This window comes from Trachurus trachurus, assembly GCF_905171665.1.
Source record: "Trachurus trachurus genome assembly, chromosome: 18".
Classification (NCBI taxonomy): domain Eukaryota; kingdom Metazoa; phylum Chordata; class Actinopteri; order Carangiformes; family Carangidae; genus Trachurus; species Trachurus trachurus.
In genome coordinates this window covers 9503858-9523327 of record NC_139909.1, presented here as the reverse complement: position 1 = coordinate 9523327, position 19470 = coordinate 9503858, and the positions used below count along the sequence as shown (strand labels likewise).

General features: G+C 41.4%; 1 protein-coding gene across 1 annotated transcript; it reads left to right on the top strand.

The window, feature by feature from the left end:
* Nucleotides 1-1966: 1966 nt before the first annotated feature.
* Nucleotides 1967-11375, top strand: gc2 (guanylyl cyclase 2; the record flags this gene model as incomplete). Its single annotated transcript, XM_083993042.1, has 23 exons — nucleotides 1967-2158; nucleotides 2350-2478; nucleotides 2848-3027; nucleotides 3146-3263; nucleotides 3351-3652; nucleotides 3732-3863; nucleotides 3955-4058; nucleotides 4139-4257; nucleotides 4456-4540; nucleotides 4709-4805; nucleotides 4909-5028; nucleotides 5389-5469; nucleotides 5550-5726; nucleotides 5808-5964; nucleotides 6053-6202; nucleotides 6321-6469; nucleotides 6578-6741; nucleotides 6958-7150; nucleotides 7231-7405; nucleotides 7624-7722; nucleotides 8199-8293; nucleotides 8391-8476; nucleotides 11246-11375. Exons 2-23 carry the CDS (start codon nucleotides 2455-2457, stop codon nucleotides 11373-11375), a joined length of 2937 nt encoding a protein of 978 aa, XP_083849168.1. The 5' UTR covers nucleotides 1967-2158; nucleotides 2350-2454.
* Nucleotides 11376-19470: the final 8095 nt, after the last annotated feature.

Here is a 19470-nt window from a genome sequence, read left to right as displayed (position 1 = left end):
CCAAAATATGGATCTGTTGGTTGCTGTCTAATCTCTTCCAATCTCTAGGTTGCAAAACAGTAAACCTGCAGCTCTTTGAGTTTTTGGCCTCGCCACTCATGCATAGAAACAAGATTGGGGACCATGGTAACGGTCTAAACTTGAAGGAGGCACCCACTCACTCATTTAGCTCTGCTTTGTGACGTAGAAATATTTCTAGAAAACTCCATAAAACGCTGCAGAACTGTTTCCTGTACAGAGACCGGTAGAAGAAGCTGGTTTGTGTTTATGTTATGTGCTGCCCTCTGGTGGTGGAGGATAAAACCTGTGCAGTTTATTATAGAAGAGCAGGGTTAGTGTTAGAGCTGAGTGCTACAGCACATTGAGGAGGAAAAGACAATGAAACATGTAACCTGAGGAACAGATTTATTATTTATTCATTCAAAAAACACCTTTTTAAGTCTTTATGGATGAATATTACCTCAAGGTCCATAAAGTGGCTGTTTCAGAGCTTACATGATCTTTAGCATTCAGCAGACAAAGATGCTAAATGCTGCAGGACTTCTCAAATATGTTAGTTTAAAAGGTGGTGTATTTATGTGTTTATTTTTCTGACTTTTTTATTGTAAAATTATATACTTAAACATAAAATAATAAAATAAAATGTACACATATATTGTCATATTATTTTAAAATAATATATCCTGTGTTATTGCTGTATCTGCTATAAAAGGTTATTGATGGTGATGATATTAATTATCATGGTCATCACTCTCACTTCTTCAGTCAATATGCCTGACTGATGCGAAGGTCCTGATTGGATTTGATATAATCTGACAGGACAGGTCACACACCTGTTCTAGGTCATCACACACACACACACACACACACACAGGGATGGGTTCTGAACCGTCTTGAGATGTATTGTCACTATGTTGGCTCCCGAGTGTGAGGAAGTAATTTGAAAACCTATATTTTGGATGTGAACAAAAGGAGAAGTGATGAAACTTTTGCTTTGCTGCAGAGGGAGAAAGACAGGTTCATCTCATCCATGCATGGTAAGAAAAAACTTGATCAAATGTTCAGCCCATAGAAATATATGTGTTGATGCATACATGCTGATGTTGTAGGCATATAGATATATATTTCCATTCAAAACCCTGTCATCATATGCTGAAACTATAAAGTTTAGTGTCCAGAAGTCTCAGACAGTTTCCCACAATGTGAAAATTAATGAGAGACAACATATTTTTTTATTATATTATGTTGCTTTATAAACTTGCAAATATGGATTATGTATAAAGCATTAACATATATGGTTGTGTTGCAACCATATAACAAATCGTAATGGACCAATATCAAAAAAACATTGATACTTTTAAAATATTAATTTACAAAATGTATATAACAAATGTATATCTTAATATTTGTACATATATTATAATAATATATCCCCTTGTGTATATTCATAGTGAGACTTTTACACAGGGATTATGACACCGTGCCGATATGACAGCGTCTTATCTGATAATCCTGTTACAGCCGACTGAGCCAGTGACAGTGTTTCTGCATGATAATGATTATGGTTAAATTACATTTAACCAGTTGGTTGTATATAATCAACTACCCTTGTTCTTCTCACTGCTCGATGCAAAACTTTGTCCATCAAGCAGAGAGGTCCTCTGGTGTTTTTTCGAAACTCTAATATCCTAGAGTCTAAAATAAGACTGAGAAGCCAATAACAGAAGTCATGGTACAATATTACTTTTCCTAGGGAAGCAGCATCATCACCATCAGACCTTCTTCCTCCAGCTTCCTGTGAGCTCTGGAGGCTGTGAGCCTTGAGATGCGACAGCAGCACCGTGCCTTCATCTCCATACCTCACACATCAGCAGACAGCAGGCTGCGATGCTCTTTATCTTCCATCCTACCTTCCTCTTCCACACCTCCACTCCAACTATCCCTCCGCGGCCTCCTGAGGTTCCTCTTGGTTCTCCTGTGTTTGCTGCCCTGCTCAGTCCAGGGAGCATGGTTTCGGGTCGGGGTGGTGGGACCGTGGGGCTGTGACCCTCTGTTCGCTAAGGCCCTTCCCAGTGTGGCAGCGCAGCTCGCCGTCAACCGCATCAACAAGGACCCGTCGCTGCCCTACGCTGCAACGTTTGATTATGCAGTGCTGCAGGTACACAATGGACCCTACGCCATCTTTCAGTGCTATGTCTGTAAAAAAAAAAAAAAAAAAATTATATGGTGATACTTTGATGTCCTACCTGCAAACTACATAGGATGAAAAGGATTGATAGAGACAGCTCAGCTTGTGATTGGTTTGGGTCACTGATTAATTCAACTGATCTATTGGCGTTCCCTCTCCAGGAACCATGTGAGACATCAAGGGCCTTGGAGGCCTTTGTGGGTTTCCACACCAAGGCCTCAGGCTACATTGGACCAGTCAACCCCGGCTACTGCGATGCAGCTTCAATGTTGAGCAAAGGCTGGAACAAAGTAAACGAAGATATGATTGCTCACATGTAGTAGCTGCAGGGCCGTTGCTAGGAATTCTGGGCCCCCTGAAAGCATACTAAAGTGGGCCCCTGACCCCTGACTTTTCCACTTTTTTTCATAGACTCCATATGTATTATCATTTCTTATTTAGCCTACTTTGTTTTGATGCTAATGCAGCATTACTATGAGTATCAGTCAGGGTCTTATGCAGAATAATTCAGTCATACAAAGATTAGACTACTGGGGTTTTTGTGGGCCCTACTGGGCGCTGGGCCCCTAGAATTATCATTACCTTTCTCCCCTATACAACGGCCCTGAGTAGCTGTTTGTCCCGTCTTTTCCTGCTGTGAATTATTTTCCCTCTTCCAGGCCTTGTTTCCTTGGGGTTGCGTTGGCTATGAGTTGGACGATGTCCGTAGCCACCCGACCTTTGCTCGCTCCATGGCAAGACCCACTTGGGTGCTGCTCAGTGTCATGAACTACTTCAGGTGGGCCCACACCGCCATCATCTCCTCCTCAGAAGCCATCTGGATGGAGACGGCCACAAAGGTTTGAATTTGCTTTAGTTTACACATCTCTTATTTTGAAAAAATACCTATTTGAAAGAAGAAATCACACTATGCTGAGACGTAGAATGAGATCTTGATGTTGTCTCCATCCCCTCCAGGTAGCTGATTCCTTGAGAAGCCATGGTCTGCCGGTCAGACTGGTAGCTTTTATGGAGAACACGCCTCACGGCATCAGGCGAACTCTGGCCAAGCTTCGCAAGCTGAGAGAAATTCGAGGTATGGAGGACCTTGTTGCATGATCCCTCCACTCCACAGACTCATATCACAGAGTTTCAGATGTATCAATGTTGTGCCTCGTCCTAGTTGTGATCCTCTGCATGCATTCGGCGCTGATTGGAGGTGCAGCCCAGAAGCTCCTTTTGGAGACAGCCTACGACATGCAGATGATCGATGGCTCCCTGGTCTTCCTGCCCTACGACACACTCCTCTACAGCCTCCCTTACCGCAACATCTCCTATCCGGCTCTGAAGACCAACAGCAAACTACTGCGGGCCTACGACGCCGTGCTGACCGTCACCATCGATTCACCCAAGACGTCGTTCTACGAGGCCTACAGAGAGGCCATGGAGATGGGGGAGGTGGCGAGGACGCTGAAGCCAGAGCAGGTGATCAATTGAACTCTGGAAGAATCATGAATGTGCGCTGTCAAGCAAGACAGTTTGAGCTGAAATCTGTGTCCTTTAGGTGTCTCCACTCTTTGGGACCATCTACAACTCGGTCTTCTTCATGGCTCATGCGGTGCATCGACTTCGGCGGTCTGGCCAGTGGATGTCTGGTGGCAACCTTGCGCAACACACCCGCAACCTGGACTTTCAGGTACTGAGAGGTTGGAGTGAAACAGTGTTTTAACAAGGAAGACAAAACAGATAATGCCAAGTTCTGACTGTATCTCCTATTAACATTGCAGGGTTTCAGCCATGCGATCAAAACCAACAGCTCTGGAGCAGCTCTGCTGGAATACCTCATACTGGACACAGATGGGCTTTCCTTCGAGCTGAGACCAGTGTACAGGTACACAAGGAGACTATAGTTTGAGTTTTGAGAACAGGTTGCGTTCACCTTGTAATGACGATCACATTGACTGTTGACAGGATCGACATGGAAGTCGGTATGGTGCGCTTCCTGGGTCGAGAAATCCACTTCCCACGAGGCTCCGGGCCCTGGAGAGACTCCTCCTGCTGGTTTAATCCTGGAGTCATGTGCTCCGGCGGTGAGGAAAACACAAATAAATACTATACCCCTATATACCCATACATGTTGCTTCTTTGGTTTATTGTTGACACTTTTATGGACAATCAGAGACAATTTTAATGTGCACCTAAGACTTCGCAATGGATCATGAACTTGTTTTCTGTGTTTTCTGATTCATTATAAACCTCCAATCAGAACTCTTCCTCGTCTGTTCCAGGTGTGGATTTGTTCACGACCATCAGCATGTTTATTGGGGCCATCATCTTCTCTATTTTTGGTGGGGCAGTGATGTACTGCATCAGGTACGAAGCCATTTGGCCTGAAAACTCTATAGAGCACCAATATAGATTGAAAATGCCGTTTACAGGTGTGATATTGAGTTTGTTCTTTTCACTAACTACATATAAAGCTGATTCTAATCTACAAGTATTAGTTAAACACGTAGTCCATATTTCTCTCTTGTTACCTAGGCGACGCATCAGTCAGATTCGAATGGTCAAGGGTCCAAACAAGATCTTGCTGACTCTGGACGATGTCACGTTCATAAACCCGTCACTTAGCAACAAGGTTGGTCACTGTTGACATCAAACAGGAAGTTCGTTTAATTGGTTGGTTTATTACTCAAATGTTTTTTTTTTCTTTTTTCACACTGAATTTTAACTCTCTGCAGAAGTTGAGCATGGATGACAGCAGAATCAGTGGCATGAGGAGCGTGTCGGATCGTAGTGTCGCTTCAGTCTCCACACAGTCCCCGGCCACCTATGAGAATACCAACGTTGTTATTTATGAGGTGATGCAAGTCGATCTAACATAAAGTGTATAATGTATAACACATTATTACTGTCCTTTCCTATTTGGAAAAACGGCCCAGTAGCTAAAATGCAAGGTCCAGCTGCCTTTAGACAAAACCCAAAGGTGTTGTTTAACTTCTGGTTTGTTATACTTAAGAAAGCAACGCCTGTCCACTCTGTCTTATGTAACTGCAGCAGTAAAGTCATTAAAATCCAGATCTAAGATGATAATGTCCTGACTCATTATAGCTGAATCGAGGGTTTGCTGGCACTTAATCAGTTTAGTATCTTGGGAAGACAAGAAAGAAGATGTTTCTTAACATGGCTGACTGTGTTTCTTTGGCATTCCCTCTCTACAGGGTGACTGGGCGTGGCTCAAGAGGCTTCCTGATGGGACGTTCAGCAGAATCAACCCCAAAACCAGTGATGTGTTTGAACTGGTACGTAATGTTGCTGCAGTGAGAGGAAGCCGATATATCATTTCGGTTTTGATGAATTATTAACATTATGAATCCTGCAGATGAGGGACATGCGTCATGAGAACGTCAACCCCTTCCTGGGCTTCTTTCACGATTGCGGTGTGTTCGCCATCGTGACGGAGTTCTGCTCTAGAGGAAGTCTGGAGGACCTGCTGCTGAACGAAGATGTCAAGCTGGACTGGATGTTCAAGTCGTCCCTTCTGCTGGATCTGATTAAGGTTAACATACATTAGTTCACTATTGAAAAGGTGAACTAATTACATGTTAAAACAATCTAAACTGTTTGTTGTCCTTCCCAGGGTATGAAGTACCTTCACCATCGCGGGGTGTCCCACACTCGGCTGAAGTCTCGTAACTGTGTGGTCGACGGCCGCTTCGTCCTTAAGGTCACAGACTACGGCTACAACGAGGTCCTGGAGTCTCAGCGCTTCCCCTACATTGAACCACCTGCAGATGGTGAGAGGACAGATCAGAATACGAACCAGGGTCTTTCTCAGTTTCACCCACTCCAGAAGCAAAGTAATGAATGTTTGGTGTCTCCTAGAGCTGCTGTGGACGGCTCCAGAGGTCCTGAGGACCGGGCAGGCGGGTCTTTTCGGGACGCTGCCTGGTGACGTGTTCAGTTTTGCCATCATCATGCAGGAGGTGGTGGTTAGAGGACCTCCATTCTGCATGCTGGACCTCTCGGCTGAAGGTAAGAAGTCCAAACTGTCTCCGTAGTAGCATTGAAAGTTTAACTTCCTTCCTTCCTACCTTCCCTACAGCTAAACTGCTTTCACAACCTAAACAGCTGCTGTTTCTCTGTGTTGTAGACATCATAGAGAAGCTCTGTAAGCCTCCTCCTCTTTGTCGGCCTGCGGTCAGTCCAGACTACGCTCCGTTAGAGTGCATCCAGCTGATGAAACAGTGCTGGAACGAACAACCGGATAAGAGGCCCACCTTTGAGGAGATCTTTGACCAGGTAGGACGACTGCAAAAACCCCAGAGGTTGATCAAGGCCTTGTACAAAACTGACAAACTGGGTGGTTGTAGCTTATTGGACTGAAAAGTGTCCACTGTCTTACCTTAGTTTAAGAACATCAACAAAGGGAAGAAGACCAACATCATTGACTCCATGTTGAGGATGCTGGAGCAGTACTCATCAAACCTGGAGGAGTTGATCAGGGAGCGAACGGAGGAGCTGGAGATCGAGAAGCAGAAGACTGAGAAGCTGCTGACACAGATGTTACCTCCGTGAGTTCACCTGAGCACCGTGATACTGTGATTTAGAAAAACTGCTTCACCATTGTGAGTAACGTTTCATTGAGCCACTGTGATCATCTTTAGACAACACATTTTGTGTTCCTTGTTCCTTGTTCCTTGTTCCTTGTTCCCTGTTTCCACTGTGTTTTAAACCATTAGATTATAAAGTCTTCTTATCTTATCTTATCTTCCTCTTCTTCCCTTCAGGTCTGTGGCTGAGGCTTTGAAGGTTGGCGGCACAGTGGAGCCGGAGTATTTCGACCACGTGTCGCTTTATTTCAGCGACATCGTCGGCTTCACCACCATCTCAGCCAACAGCGAACCCATCGAGGTGGTCGACCTGCTCAACGACCTCTACACGATTTTCGACGCCATCATAGGAAACCACGACGTCTACAAGGTGCCCGCTTCTTTTATGTTTTATTCAGTTCAGTGATCTGCATTTAATCTTGTTGCTAACTCTGTTTTAATCTTCCCCAGGTGGAGACGATAGGTGACGCTTACATGGTGGCATCTGGGGTTCCCGTCCCTAACGGTAACCGCCACGCTGCAGAAATAGCCAACATGGCTCTCGACATCCTGAGCGCTGTGGGAACTTTCAAAATGAGACACATGCCTGATGTTCCTGTCAGGATACGCATAGGACTGCACACAGGTGACTGATAGCTTAGCTAGCATTTGAATTAGGCCTATAATCCATGTCCATTTGCATAAAGGTGGGCTTTGTAGAATTCCCAGACCAATTAGTCTGTCAAAAGGAGGTCAAAATACATCGCTAATGGCTAAATGAGTTGATCATGCAGCTTCAGAGAATAATAATTTACAGATATACAAAATAATAGATACCCTAAAACCAAACCTCTTGTGTTGTAGGTCCATGTGTAGCAGGTGTGGTGGGTCTGACCATGCCTCGCTACTGTCTGTTTGGAGACACAGTGACCACTGCCTCTCGTATGGAGTCTGGCGGGATGCGTAAGTTATGGACATTAAAGAGAAACTATGCAGGATTTTTCCAGAGCCTATGCTACATTTACCCTAATTAAAAAGCTCCGGAGTAAGTGTGATGACATGTCTTGTGAATTGTTACGAGTGAGTAACAACAAACGCAATCTTTTGTTTATGACGACTACTACTATATAACGTTATCCACCGCTCAATGTATTGATTTTTTGCCAGCTTCATTTTAAACAAATGCACATGCATAGTTCCTCTTTAACTCAAGTTTTATCATTGATAATAATAATAATTTGCCATGAATTATTTGATCTCACAACCAGGTTTTATTTTAAATCATAATTAAGATTTGGTGAATTCTGGATTTGTTTAAATTTGAAGTCTTGTTGTGTATTTAGAGCCAAATGATTGTTGGTGTCTCTCTGACTGCTTTTCCTTGCTACTTGCCAACCTCCATGACATGATGATGACATCCATCTGTTTCTGCTCTGAAGCCCAAAGGATCCACGTCCACGAGAGCACAGTGAAGGTCCTGCGGGAGATGAATCTGGGCTACAAGGTGGAACTACGAGGCAGGACAGAAGTTAAGGTACGACCTACTGTCAGGGACGGGATTTCAACAGGATGACCAGATGATGAAGACATGAAGCACCTCAGTGTGTGTTTCCTCTCTCTCTCTTTCTCAGGGAAAAGGAGTAGAGGAGACCTACTGGCTCGTGGGTAGAGATGGATTCACCAAACCAATGCCTGTTCCTCCAGAACTCAAGCCCGGGTAAGAACGACTTACCTGACTCTTGATCTCCAGAAGCAGTACCACCTGCTTGTTTGGATTTAACAGAGCTACTCTTACACTCTGTCAATGTTTGTGGCCTTCTGGTTGGATCCTCACGGTTGATAGTCCGACCTCAACATCAGACTCTACCTCCATTATCTCCGGTGTAAAACCATGGACCTCTACATTGGCCATCACCTTCTGGCTAATCTAGTTTATTGATTGCAGAGAGCAGTGTGTGTGTGTGTGTGTGTGTGTGTGTGTGTGTGTGTGTGTGTGTGTGTGTGTGTGTGTGTGTGTGTGTGTGTGTGTGTGTGTGTGTGTGTGTGTGTGTGTGTGTGTGTGTGTGCACATTTGCTGAATTCAAACTGTTTACTTCATCCCAACAGGCAAATGGCCCACGGGCTGCAGATGGCCGAGATAAACCAGTCCAAGAAACGGAAAGCCGAGCAACAACAAAAGGAACAACTTGCAAAGAAGAAAAACTGAGGTAATGTTATGCATTATAAAAAATGTATAACATTACTGGCTTGGTTGGCAACATGACTCGTCCTTTGGCAAACACAGTTTGGGGACTAGCGTTAGCGTGAACTGTCTCAAGATGTCAACGCAGTTTGTTTGCATTTAGTTGCATCTTGAACATGACCTGTTCAGAGCTGAGGAGGAAATTGTATAGAAGCAGATGGTCAAACGTAGAGTTATAGTGTGCAGTGCAGTGTCTCTTTAAAGTATTGTCTTATTTTAGGTGTTGTTGTTTGTTTGTTTTTGTTCGTTTTAAATATTACAGACACCTGGACATTCACTGTTTCCAGGTGAATACTGTAAATAAATGTCAATATCTCTGGATTTTAGCAAAGTTGCAAAGGCTGCAGCTTCTTGCAGATTTTTCAGGTTTTCCTGAGTGGGTCATGTTTCTGTTCAACAATAGCAAAAAATGCAAATAAAAAAAAAGCTGTGATATCGAGACACAGTTCAAGTGAGGGACGTGGGGATTTTATCCTTATGAGGAGGGGGGAAACCACTATTTTGAATTATTTGTCACTAAAACAAAAACTCAGTTCTTCTACTTTACAAGTTCTTAAAGGGATAGTTCAGCCAAAATTCAAATTTCACTCATTATCTACTCACCCTCATGTCGACTAAGGGCTGGGAGAAGTTTCAGAGTCCTCCGTGCCTTCTCTGAGTTACAGCGGGGCTCCGTGCAGCAGTGCATGTCCATATGACGGTAGCGAACGGGGCTCACTTTTCTTCGTCCAAAAAGACACACCAAAAACCATCCAAATACCTCCATACAGCTTGTCTGTAATGTCCCTCTTGTATTGAAGCCCCGACATGAGAAATTGTTCCGAAAAAAAATTAAATAAGTCTATATTTCAAGCTTGTTTGTAGCGGAAGCTCCCAGTGTCTCAGTTCACGGCTCCGCCGGTGTCTGCCGCTACAAACAAGCTTAAAATATAGACTTGTTTAATTTTTTTCAGAACAATTTCGCATGTCGGGGCTTCAATACAAGAGGGACATTACAGACGAGCAGTATGGAGGTATTTGGATGTTTTTTGGTGTGTCTTTTTGGACGACGAAAAGTGAGCCCCGTTCGCTACCGTCATATGGACATGCAGTGCATTAGTTGACATGAGTGTGAGTAGAAAATGAGTGAAATCTGAATTTTGGCTGAACTATCCCTTTAAAGAAATAAAAGTGTGAAATAAGAGTGTTAAATAGTGAAAATCTGACCAAAGCAGGTTTTTCGTCTGACAGCAGCGATGTGAGTCGACAGTGGTGGACCTGGGCTGAAATGTCATTGTGTTTCTTCTGATGTTTAAAAGATCCACTTTGATTACCAGGTGCAACACGTTCCTCTGCTGTGGCATTAAAGATGTTTGTTGATCTTCATCAGGTCTGCAAAGGAAACATGAGCTAAAATCACAGTGGATGCAGATGTTTAATGGAAGATAAAACATGATTCTGTGTTAGTTGCACAGTAAACATCATTTAATGCCACATGTTGGGTCTTTTCATCCTAATAGACTCAAATATAAAAGGGACTCCCCAGTGTCCCTTTTATATGGCTGTCCCAGGTTTTGCAATATGTGCAGCCACTGTGCAAAACTTGTTCTATTCAATCATTATATTTTATAGTCGTCATCTCTGAAACATAGTTAGGCCTACATCACGAGGTCCAGCCTGTCTTTTCAGGACCTTTCGATCACAAGATCTTGATCGTTCCTTGGATGTTTTAATAACCATCAATTGGTCAATAAGTCAACAAGTTCAAGACAGATACAATTAAACATCTGCACATCTAAATGGACTTTGTTATGAAACTGTTGTCTCAATCATTTGTCTACCTCTAAACTTGCTATTCTGTATTGGGGACACACAGCTGCTGTCTTTCTCTCTCTGCAGATTTGTTGTCATGTTTTTACACTTTGGGAGAAGATCTCCCTTTTCTCTCTGCCAGAGAGTTAGATAAGAAGAGTCATTAATAATTCATAAAACAGCTGGTCTGACTCTGTAGGGAGTGCATATGTTTGTGTAGCAACACAATGAAGCAATAACAAGGTTTTATAATTATTTTTTGACAGAGCCGGGGCTAGCAGAGTATGCTAAGCTAAGCTAATCAGACACTAGCTTAACTAATGTGTATTTCTCAAAACGTTGAGTTATAGTCGAGATAAATCCTTCTTCTTATAGCCCTTTTAATTTCCCATTTTGCGTTAATATTCTGTCCATCTTTCCACCCCTCTCTCCCCCCTGACCTCCCCTCCTCAGCACCCTGCTGGAGCCAAAGGACATGAAGCAAGCGTTTCACAAGGCGGTGAAGAAGATCTCTACGGTCCGTGTCGTGGCTCAGCTCTACTCCACCGAAGAAGAGGGAAACGTCATGTTGTCGCACCACTGACCACCGACCTGCGGTCCACCGTTACACTGGACTGTATTTTCACAATAAGACTGGACTGTCACACAGCAATATAATATATGACATACGGATACCACGGATACACGCATATAAACATTATCATCTACATATGTGGAGATATACCTATATTTAAATACTCTGGTTATATTTGTATATATACATCAAATATCTATATGATTAATTTGTATATACTATGTTATTGCTATATATTTCATTCATATATGAAACGTATTAAAACAATATACATACGCAAATCCTATATGTTTATACATTTTATTTATGTAGTAAAAGGTCTCTACTTTTGATCATATCAACATATAGGTTTTGGGATGGATGTACTTCTATGTAGCCTAAGCATTACACTTTCTAATAGCTTTCATATATAATTGTTTATAGTTCTTATATAAATATATATTGCATATGTTATATTTACATATATGCACACTTACTACATTTGCTTGTGGACGACTTTACCTCAGTATTTTGCAGAGTTAATAGTAGCAGAAAAGAGGTAGTGAAAGTGTTAGTTCAGATTATAGTATTGACCGTGTGTGTGTTTATGTGTTTGTATGTGTGTAAGTGTGTGTGCATTAACAGCTTTGAGCTGAGGATATGAGGTCCAGTGTGGAGCTATGTATAGAGGCTGTGAGGTGGTGACTCAGCAAAGCAGGGATCTGACAGTCAGCAGCCGAGGAGCGCAGCTAATCTCTGGTTCACCTCCTCCTCCTTCACCTCCGTTGTTTGAAGAGAGGAGGAGAAGGAAGCAGAGAGGTGGAGGGAAAAGAGGAAAGATGGCCGTCTTCACTTCCTTCTCCATTCTGTCTGTATGTTTGTGTTGTGTTGTGTTGTGTCGGGGAAACTCTATATCTGTCTGTCTTTTCATTGTGTCATCACAAACAGCCTACTCAAGATTACAGATGTTCTTTAGTTTTTTTTAGTTCCGTCTATTCGGCCTGCTGTGGTTCACATCTGTTCATCTGGATCAATCAGTTTTTCATGCTGTAATAAGTCTTTCAGAAAGTCAAGTAGTCATCTAAAACCTGTCAATTCTTCTTAGATGTGAAGCTGGATGTAGTGTTGTACACTGCAAAAACTCAAAATCTTTCCAAGAATATTTGTCTAATTTCTAGTCAAACGAATCTCTTTCCACTTAAAATAAGACTCATCACCTTAAAATTAACTTGTTTTTTAGATAATTTTAACTTCTTTCAAACAAATTTTCACTTGAAATAAGTAGAAAAATCTGCCAGTGAAAGCAAGTTGTTTGTGCTTGTAATAAGAAAGAAAAACTTGCTCCACTATCAGATTTTTCTACTTATTTCAAGTAAAAATATGCTTGAAAGAAGTAAAAAAGTGTCTTAAAAACAAGCTACTTTTTATATGATGAGTCTTATTTTAAGTATAATGAGATTTGTTTTGACTAGAAATGACATTTTGACTAGAAATAAGACAAATATTGTTGGTAAGATTTTGAGTTTTTGCAGTGTAGTGAGAGCGAACTGGTCAAATGCCGGTGTTATTTTTGCATAGACATCTTGTAAGGAGCCGCTATAAATCTGTATGTGGACATGTTTGATTGTGTTGGTCACTTCTGAGGTTTATTCAACGTAGAGTCAGTCAGGCAGTTCAGTTTAGTGAGTTTATTGTTTATTTAACCTGAACATGGATGAGGAATAATCAGATTTTTGTCATCAGTAGCGGAGTATGTAGAGTGTGTTATTTCTGTCTCCTGAACATTTAAAAAAAAACTCTGGAAATCATTGCAAAGACTTTAGTTTGACGCTTCATCCTGCAGCTGATTTGAAAACACGGCCCACAGCGCCCTCTAGTGTCCACGGGAGAAACTCAATTTGTTGAAGCTACAGATGGCATCATGGAGGATCTGCGGGATAATCCTCAATGATCCTCACTCAGTGTGTGTGTGTGTGTGTGTGTGTGTGTGTGTGTGTGTGTGTGTGTGTGTGTGTGTGTGTGTGTGTGTGTGTGTGTGTGTATGTGTGTGTGTGTAGTGTGTGTGTATCCACAAACTGAGGGCAGTCAGTTCACCTCACTCTTTCTGTACAGATGCCCACACACACACACAGGTATCCAGGCACGTTAGTAGTCGTGTTCCCAACATCTGTATAGTTGATTTGCTTTTGATGAATTGATTTGCAAGGGCAGGGACCAAAAAGTAAGTAAAGTAAGTTTTTTTTTTAAAAAGTCTATAAATATAATTAATGAAATCATAATCCAAGCTTTACCTACATTTAAAAAGCAGTATGCACACCCAACTTTTTAGTTTAGTCTAAAATTCAACTGTGTTATAACCACATCAGTATATTTTCCCCCACAATGTTATGCATAACATTTCTCATCAACAAAATCCCAAAGAAGATGAAAGGTTCAAATTTTCTTAGTTTATGTTTATTTCCACTTTTCACTAAAGTGCTTGTGATGAAACAGGCAGAAATGTGAACTCTGGACTGTATATAAAGAACTCTATATACAGTCAGTACCACCCACAGTGCAGAGGTCAGAGTCAGACTGTAAATTATATTTGTTTTAATGTTGGTGATGACAGAAACAGTGCAGCAACTGAAGCCTTCTTAATTTTAATAATTTGTCTTCAGTTGTTTAAATACACTGTCTGTGTCTGTTTAAATTGCAATGTCAACAACAGCAGCAGCAGCAGCAGAAGCAGCAGTGTCGCAACTGTGCTTGTTCTGAAATAACAGACTGAGTGAGTAACAAAGGGAAGCATGCTTTCCTTTGTGTTTCCTGTGTGTGTGTTTCAGCTTTGTTGGCTCTGCTCCTTTGTTGCAAGTACAATAGCGGCAGAGGTTTTTACTGTAACGCTGAATCCAGACCAGCAGAGAGCGCTGTTCAACGGTGATGGTCGATAAGGAGAAATAGGAGGAGGTCGATGGAAAGAGAGTGGAAGTTGATTGAAAAAGATGGTAGAAACATGGGGCAGATGACAGATTAACAAAACAAGCATCAATAATAGAATAGTTACAAATGGTAAATATTATTCGGTTGTTATTGTGAAAACTGAATCATCATTTACTGTTATAGATACTGTAACCTCACAGGTTAATATGGCCACTGATTAACAGCCCATCCCGAATATATTTCCTGATACATCTTTTATGCTGGAATACTTCCTGGGCCTTGATTTCTTATGTGAACACAGGAATTAATAACATATAAAAAAACTGGAATATCGAACCTTTGACTAATAACACTGGCCGACCTTAACAGCTGATAAGGTGGTGAATAGAAACTTATGGAAAAGTTCTTGTACTTGAAATTTAAGTAACATTTTAATTTCTAGATTCTGGCCTTGGTTTGGACTTGTGTTGTCTTCCATTAGGATAAACTGAGAAGGTGCTAGTGAACCATTTCCTGTTTCATTTGATCAATTTACGCCAAAGAAAGCAGCATGTTCTCTTTCTCATCTTCTTATAGCTACTGAAACCTTAATTCATTTGGAGTTATGCGTTATGTTTGTGAATGGAAGAATCCGTTTGCCTCCTTTGCAGTGTCTGCAGACAGCTGACGTCAATCATTGTCCAAAGCACCGATGCACATCAACCAAATGAATGACCCCATGTGAAAACACAGGCAAGAATTTGCATCATTAAGCATACACAGTGGCTACGAGTTTCTGGGACCGATGCACACACACAAACATGCTTTAACACACACACACATACATGCATGTGGCTCAGGCTGCATCAAAATTCTCATGAAATCACCAGAAAGCAGCTTGTTTTACTAAGAAGCCGAGTAACCACACCTATTATCTGGAAAACTACTCAGCAGAAATGCATGTGTCGCAGAACAATTTTCAGATTTTGACCCCAAGCTAATTGTGTTGCGTTGGTGGTTTAGGAAGATCAACAGAATATGATATTCTGAAGAATTTCAGTGGTAAGTTATTAGATTTCTGCAGAATCCAAAACACGCCTCCTTTAAAAAAAGAGATAGAGGAACAGGGTAAAAGGTTAAAGGCCACCTGAGTTGAGTTGAGCTGAAGCAGAGTTAGCCACATGAAAGGTTGGAGGTCTTTTCATGGGCCTGTGGTCTCATGTCAGAGGGAGGTTAGCAGAACCGGGCTTCCTTTGAAAAGCAGCTGATACTTCCCCAGGGAAGGGTTGGGTTGCTTGTCGGCTCGACTGGTAGCCGGCCTTTACTGTAAATGAGACTGGAGCCGTGGTATTCTGGCTGTCCCAGTGCTGTTGCGTCTTTACGTAACAAGAGGCTTAAGAGGTGAAAGAAAGGGAAAGAGAAACAAGCTGATACAAGAGGTTAAGTGGTTAGCTACACACTGTTTTGAGCTTTTGTGTTAAGTAGCCTACTACAGGAGGAGTCTTTGCTAAATCCACATAACTTTACAACTTCGACTCCACCATCAATTTTATGTTATTTTTTACATATATTTTATATTATATCATTTTCATTTCCATATGTCTGCAGAAGATAAATAAGCCAAGGATATGTTTAGTAACGGTAGTGAGCTGTAACTTTTTGGGGCGCATGACGTCTGTCCGACTACCCATTTCTCCGACCATACATTTCTTTATTTTTGCATCCATTAGTCCGACCTCCCATTTCTCCGACTTAAGTAGCCCTAACCCTTAACCTTACCCTAAACCTAACCTTAACACTGTAGAATGGGTAGTCGGAGAAATTGAGCCGTCGGACTTTTGGGCAGTCGGACTGATGTAGCCTATAGGCTACATCATTCTTCAATGGAAGAATCCGTTTGCCTCCTTTGCAGTGTCTGCAGACAGCTGACGTCAATCATAGCCCAAAGCACCGATGCACATCAACCAAATGAATGACCCCATGTGAAAACACAGGCAAGAATTTGCATCATTAAGCATACACAGTGGCTACGAGTTTCTGGGACCGATGCACGGTTAAACATACGCACACATACACATGCATGTGGCTGCATCAAAATTCTCATGAAATCACCAGAAAGCAGCTTGTTTTACTAAGAAGCCGAGTAACCGTCTATTATCTGGAAAACTACTCAGCAGAAATGCATGTGTCGCAAAACAATTTTCAGATTTTGACCCCAAGCTAAGGAGCGTTGCACTGGTGGTTGAGGAAGATCAACAGAATTTGATATTCTGAAGAATTTCAGTGGTAAGTTATTAGATTTCTGCAGAATCTGAAACACGCCTCCTTTAAAAAAGAGATAGAGGAATAGGGTAAAAGGTTAAAGGCCACCTGGGTTGAACTTATCCAGATGAAAGGTTGGAGGTCTTTTCATGGGCCTGTGGTCTCATGTCAGAAGGAGGTTAGCAGAACCGGGCTTCCTTTGAAAAGCTGACGTCAATCACATCAGTCCGACTGCCCAAAAGTCCGACGGCTCATTTCTCACTGAGCCATTTCGACAGCTCAGTCCGACCGCTCATTTCCAGCAAGCCAGCTAGCAAAAAGTTAGGGAGCATATAGATATGCTCCCCAACTTTTTGCTAGCTGGCTTGCTGGCTTCAACCTACTCCAAATACGGTTTGTCTTATTTAACTTTTCAGAATAAAAAGCTAATCACCTGTTCGTTTGAGAGTAACCTGGGGTTTGAACGTGTAAATATCAGTTTGAGCTTGTAAGCTAATGTAGCTTCATCATATCTCGCCTGGCTTTTGTCAATGCAGAGTTTTGTTTGTTTGTTTGTTTGTTTGTTTGTTTGTTTGTTCGGTGGTTTGAAACATTTTCAGCCCATAAACATTTACTCTCAGTTGACATAGACTCTTTTCTTCTAGCAGCTAGCATTTTGTCTGTGTAGGTTTTTTGTTGTTGTTAAGTTGTGGGTAGCTACAAGCTAGCTATCTGAGCTGCCTTCAAAGTTAAAATAGAAATATTGTGGATTAATTGTGGAGTGTGATATTATCCATCTGAATTGTAATAGAGAAGAAGGGCAAAGCTTTGATTGTGTGATCTATTTCCCACCAGCAGAAATAGCTGTTAGCTGGCAAAATAACTAACCACTTCAAAGTTAGCATGTAGCAGCAATTTGGCGGTCTGGAGCCAGGCTAAAGTTGACTGGCTTGTTAAATCAGCATATTTAAAATTTGTTTCTACATGTAGGCTATAAAAGACGAGGCTATAGTCTTATGTTATATCTATCGCTCTGGTTGTATCTATACAATAGGACTTACGTTAGTCAGATATGTGTTTTCCAGACCAAAGAACTTGATGTTAACCTAGCTTAGCCTACACAAGTCTTGGATAACGTCTTTCAAAAATGTACAAAAATTAAGTTGTTCTAATTATACGCAGCATTTATGTACATGGACAGTAGATGACTCTTTAGGTCTTTCTTATTTACAGTGACAGATTCACATGCAGACACAGACAGGTGGTGGTCGTGCATAGCTCCACGGCTACAACTCTGCCAGAGATGTAAGGCTACGAGTCCCACTGGGGCCAGCTGCACTACACATGATCCCGCTCATGATACTGAAAGGTGTTTGGGATAAAAGGGCTCCAGCAAATTGTTGCATGCAAACTGTAGTAGAGGCTCGGAAAGCCAAGCGTTGCATTCTCCGCGGAGTGGAAGATCACAGATACCTCCCCAGAGCAAACAGGGGGGAGTCCTCCTCAATTACTCCAGCCAGGTTCCTGTGGAAATCAGTGCCAGGGCTTGAACCATGCAGCGCTGCATACTTTTATAATAAGAGTTTAGTGCCACATGTAACAAAACAAAACATTTAAAAAAAAAAAAAAACTTAATATCACTCTCAGAGATTAGAGGGGGGGTGTGGTGTGGTGGATGGCAGATGAAACAATCTGAATCCACCACCTGTGCCAAAAGCTTTAGGCCGGAGGATGTAGGCTGTGTGAGGTCACCCCAGCTGGCTTGACCCTTGCTGACACTGTAGTTGGCCGGTGCCCAAACTCACCAGTGGGTTCTCACATGACTGGAGCAGCAATGTGTTTTAGTAAACCTCAGGCCCTGCAGGCAAGAGGTCCAGAGACTGAGAGAGAGACTGAGAGAGAGAGAGAGAGAGCTCCCGCAGCATCACTTAAAGTTTGGATCCTCAGTTTTCATCTGCAGATGGAGATGATTTGTTAAATCATCGGAGAAGAACACAGGATCTAGTATCTGGTGGACGAGGTGAGAGGCAAAGAAAGCACTTTTTTCTCTACTTGTGGAACCTTTACTACTCAACATTTCATAGTGTATGTTGATATACTGTAAACTGCATTCAGTTTTAATAGGCTATATTTATTTTTTCTGTCTTTTTTGTTGTCGTTGTTGTTGTTGTTTGCCCTAAATTATTCAGCATCTCCTTTTTATATGTGTCTCAAAAAAGCCTGTGTTATGGTCAATATCATACTGTATATTTTTTCATAATGAATTAGTGTAGAAGCAGCTTTTAATGGAAATAAAATAAAATAAAAACAAAAACAAAAAAACATTTATATGTATATATTTGTACTTGGATAAATGCTTTTCCACAAAAAGTTCCTGGGACTTTTAATTCCTGAAACTTTCTTTTCTGAAACTAAAAGGTTCCTAAAGTCCAGGGAGATTATACAAATCACTAAATGTAGTAGGTACTACTAGTCTTAAAATTACACATAAAACAACAAAGATTTATTCTCAAACATATTATTTTAATTATGCATGTTCAAAAACAAGGAAGCAGTGTTGGGCAAAGTACTCTGGAAAAGTATTTTAGTTTAGTTGATATTATTGTCATAAAGGTACTTGTGTACGCTCAATGCAATGAAAAGCAGTGTGCCAGACACCTCTTCAACCCTCATCACAATTAAAAAAAAAAAACAACAATTTAAACAATTAATAGGTAAATAAATTGTAATATTAAATGTTTAATATTTAAACTGATTAGGCTACTCCTTTTAAAAGTAGCAAAATGAAATTAAAATTACTGTTTTGATAACTCAATTTCAGAAGTCATTTGTTATGTTTCAAGTTATTAGGCTATTGGTTGCTCCATTCTCTTAAAAAAAAGGGAGAGAAAGAAAAACAAAGAGTCATTTTGAGGGTAAAAAAATGATCCCAAGGTAGTGAGCCCTGTAAAAAAAATGCTTTAATGTTTGAATAGGGTTTATT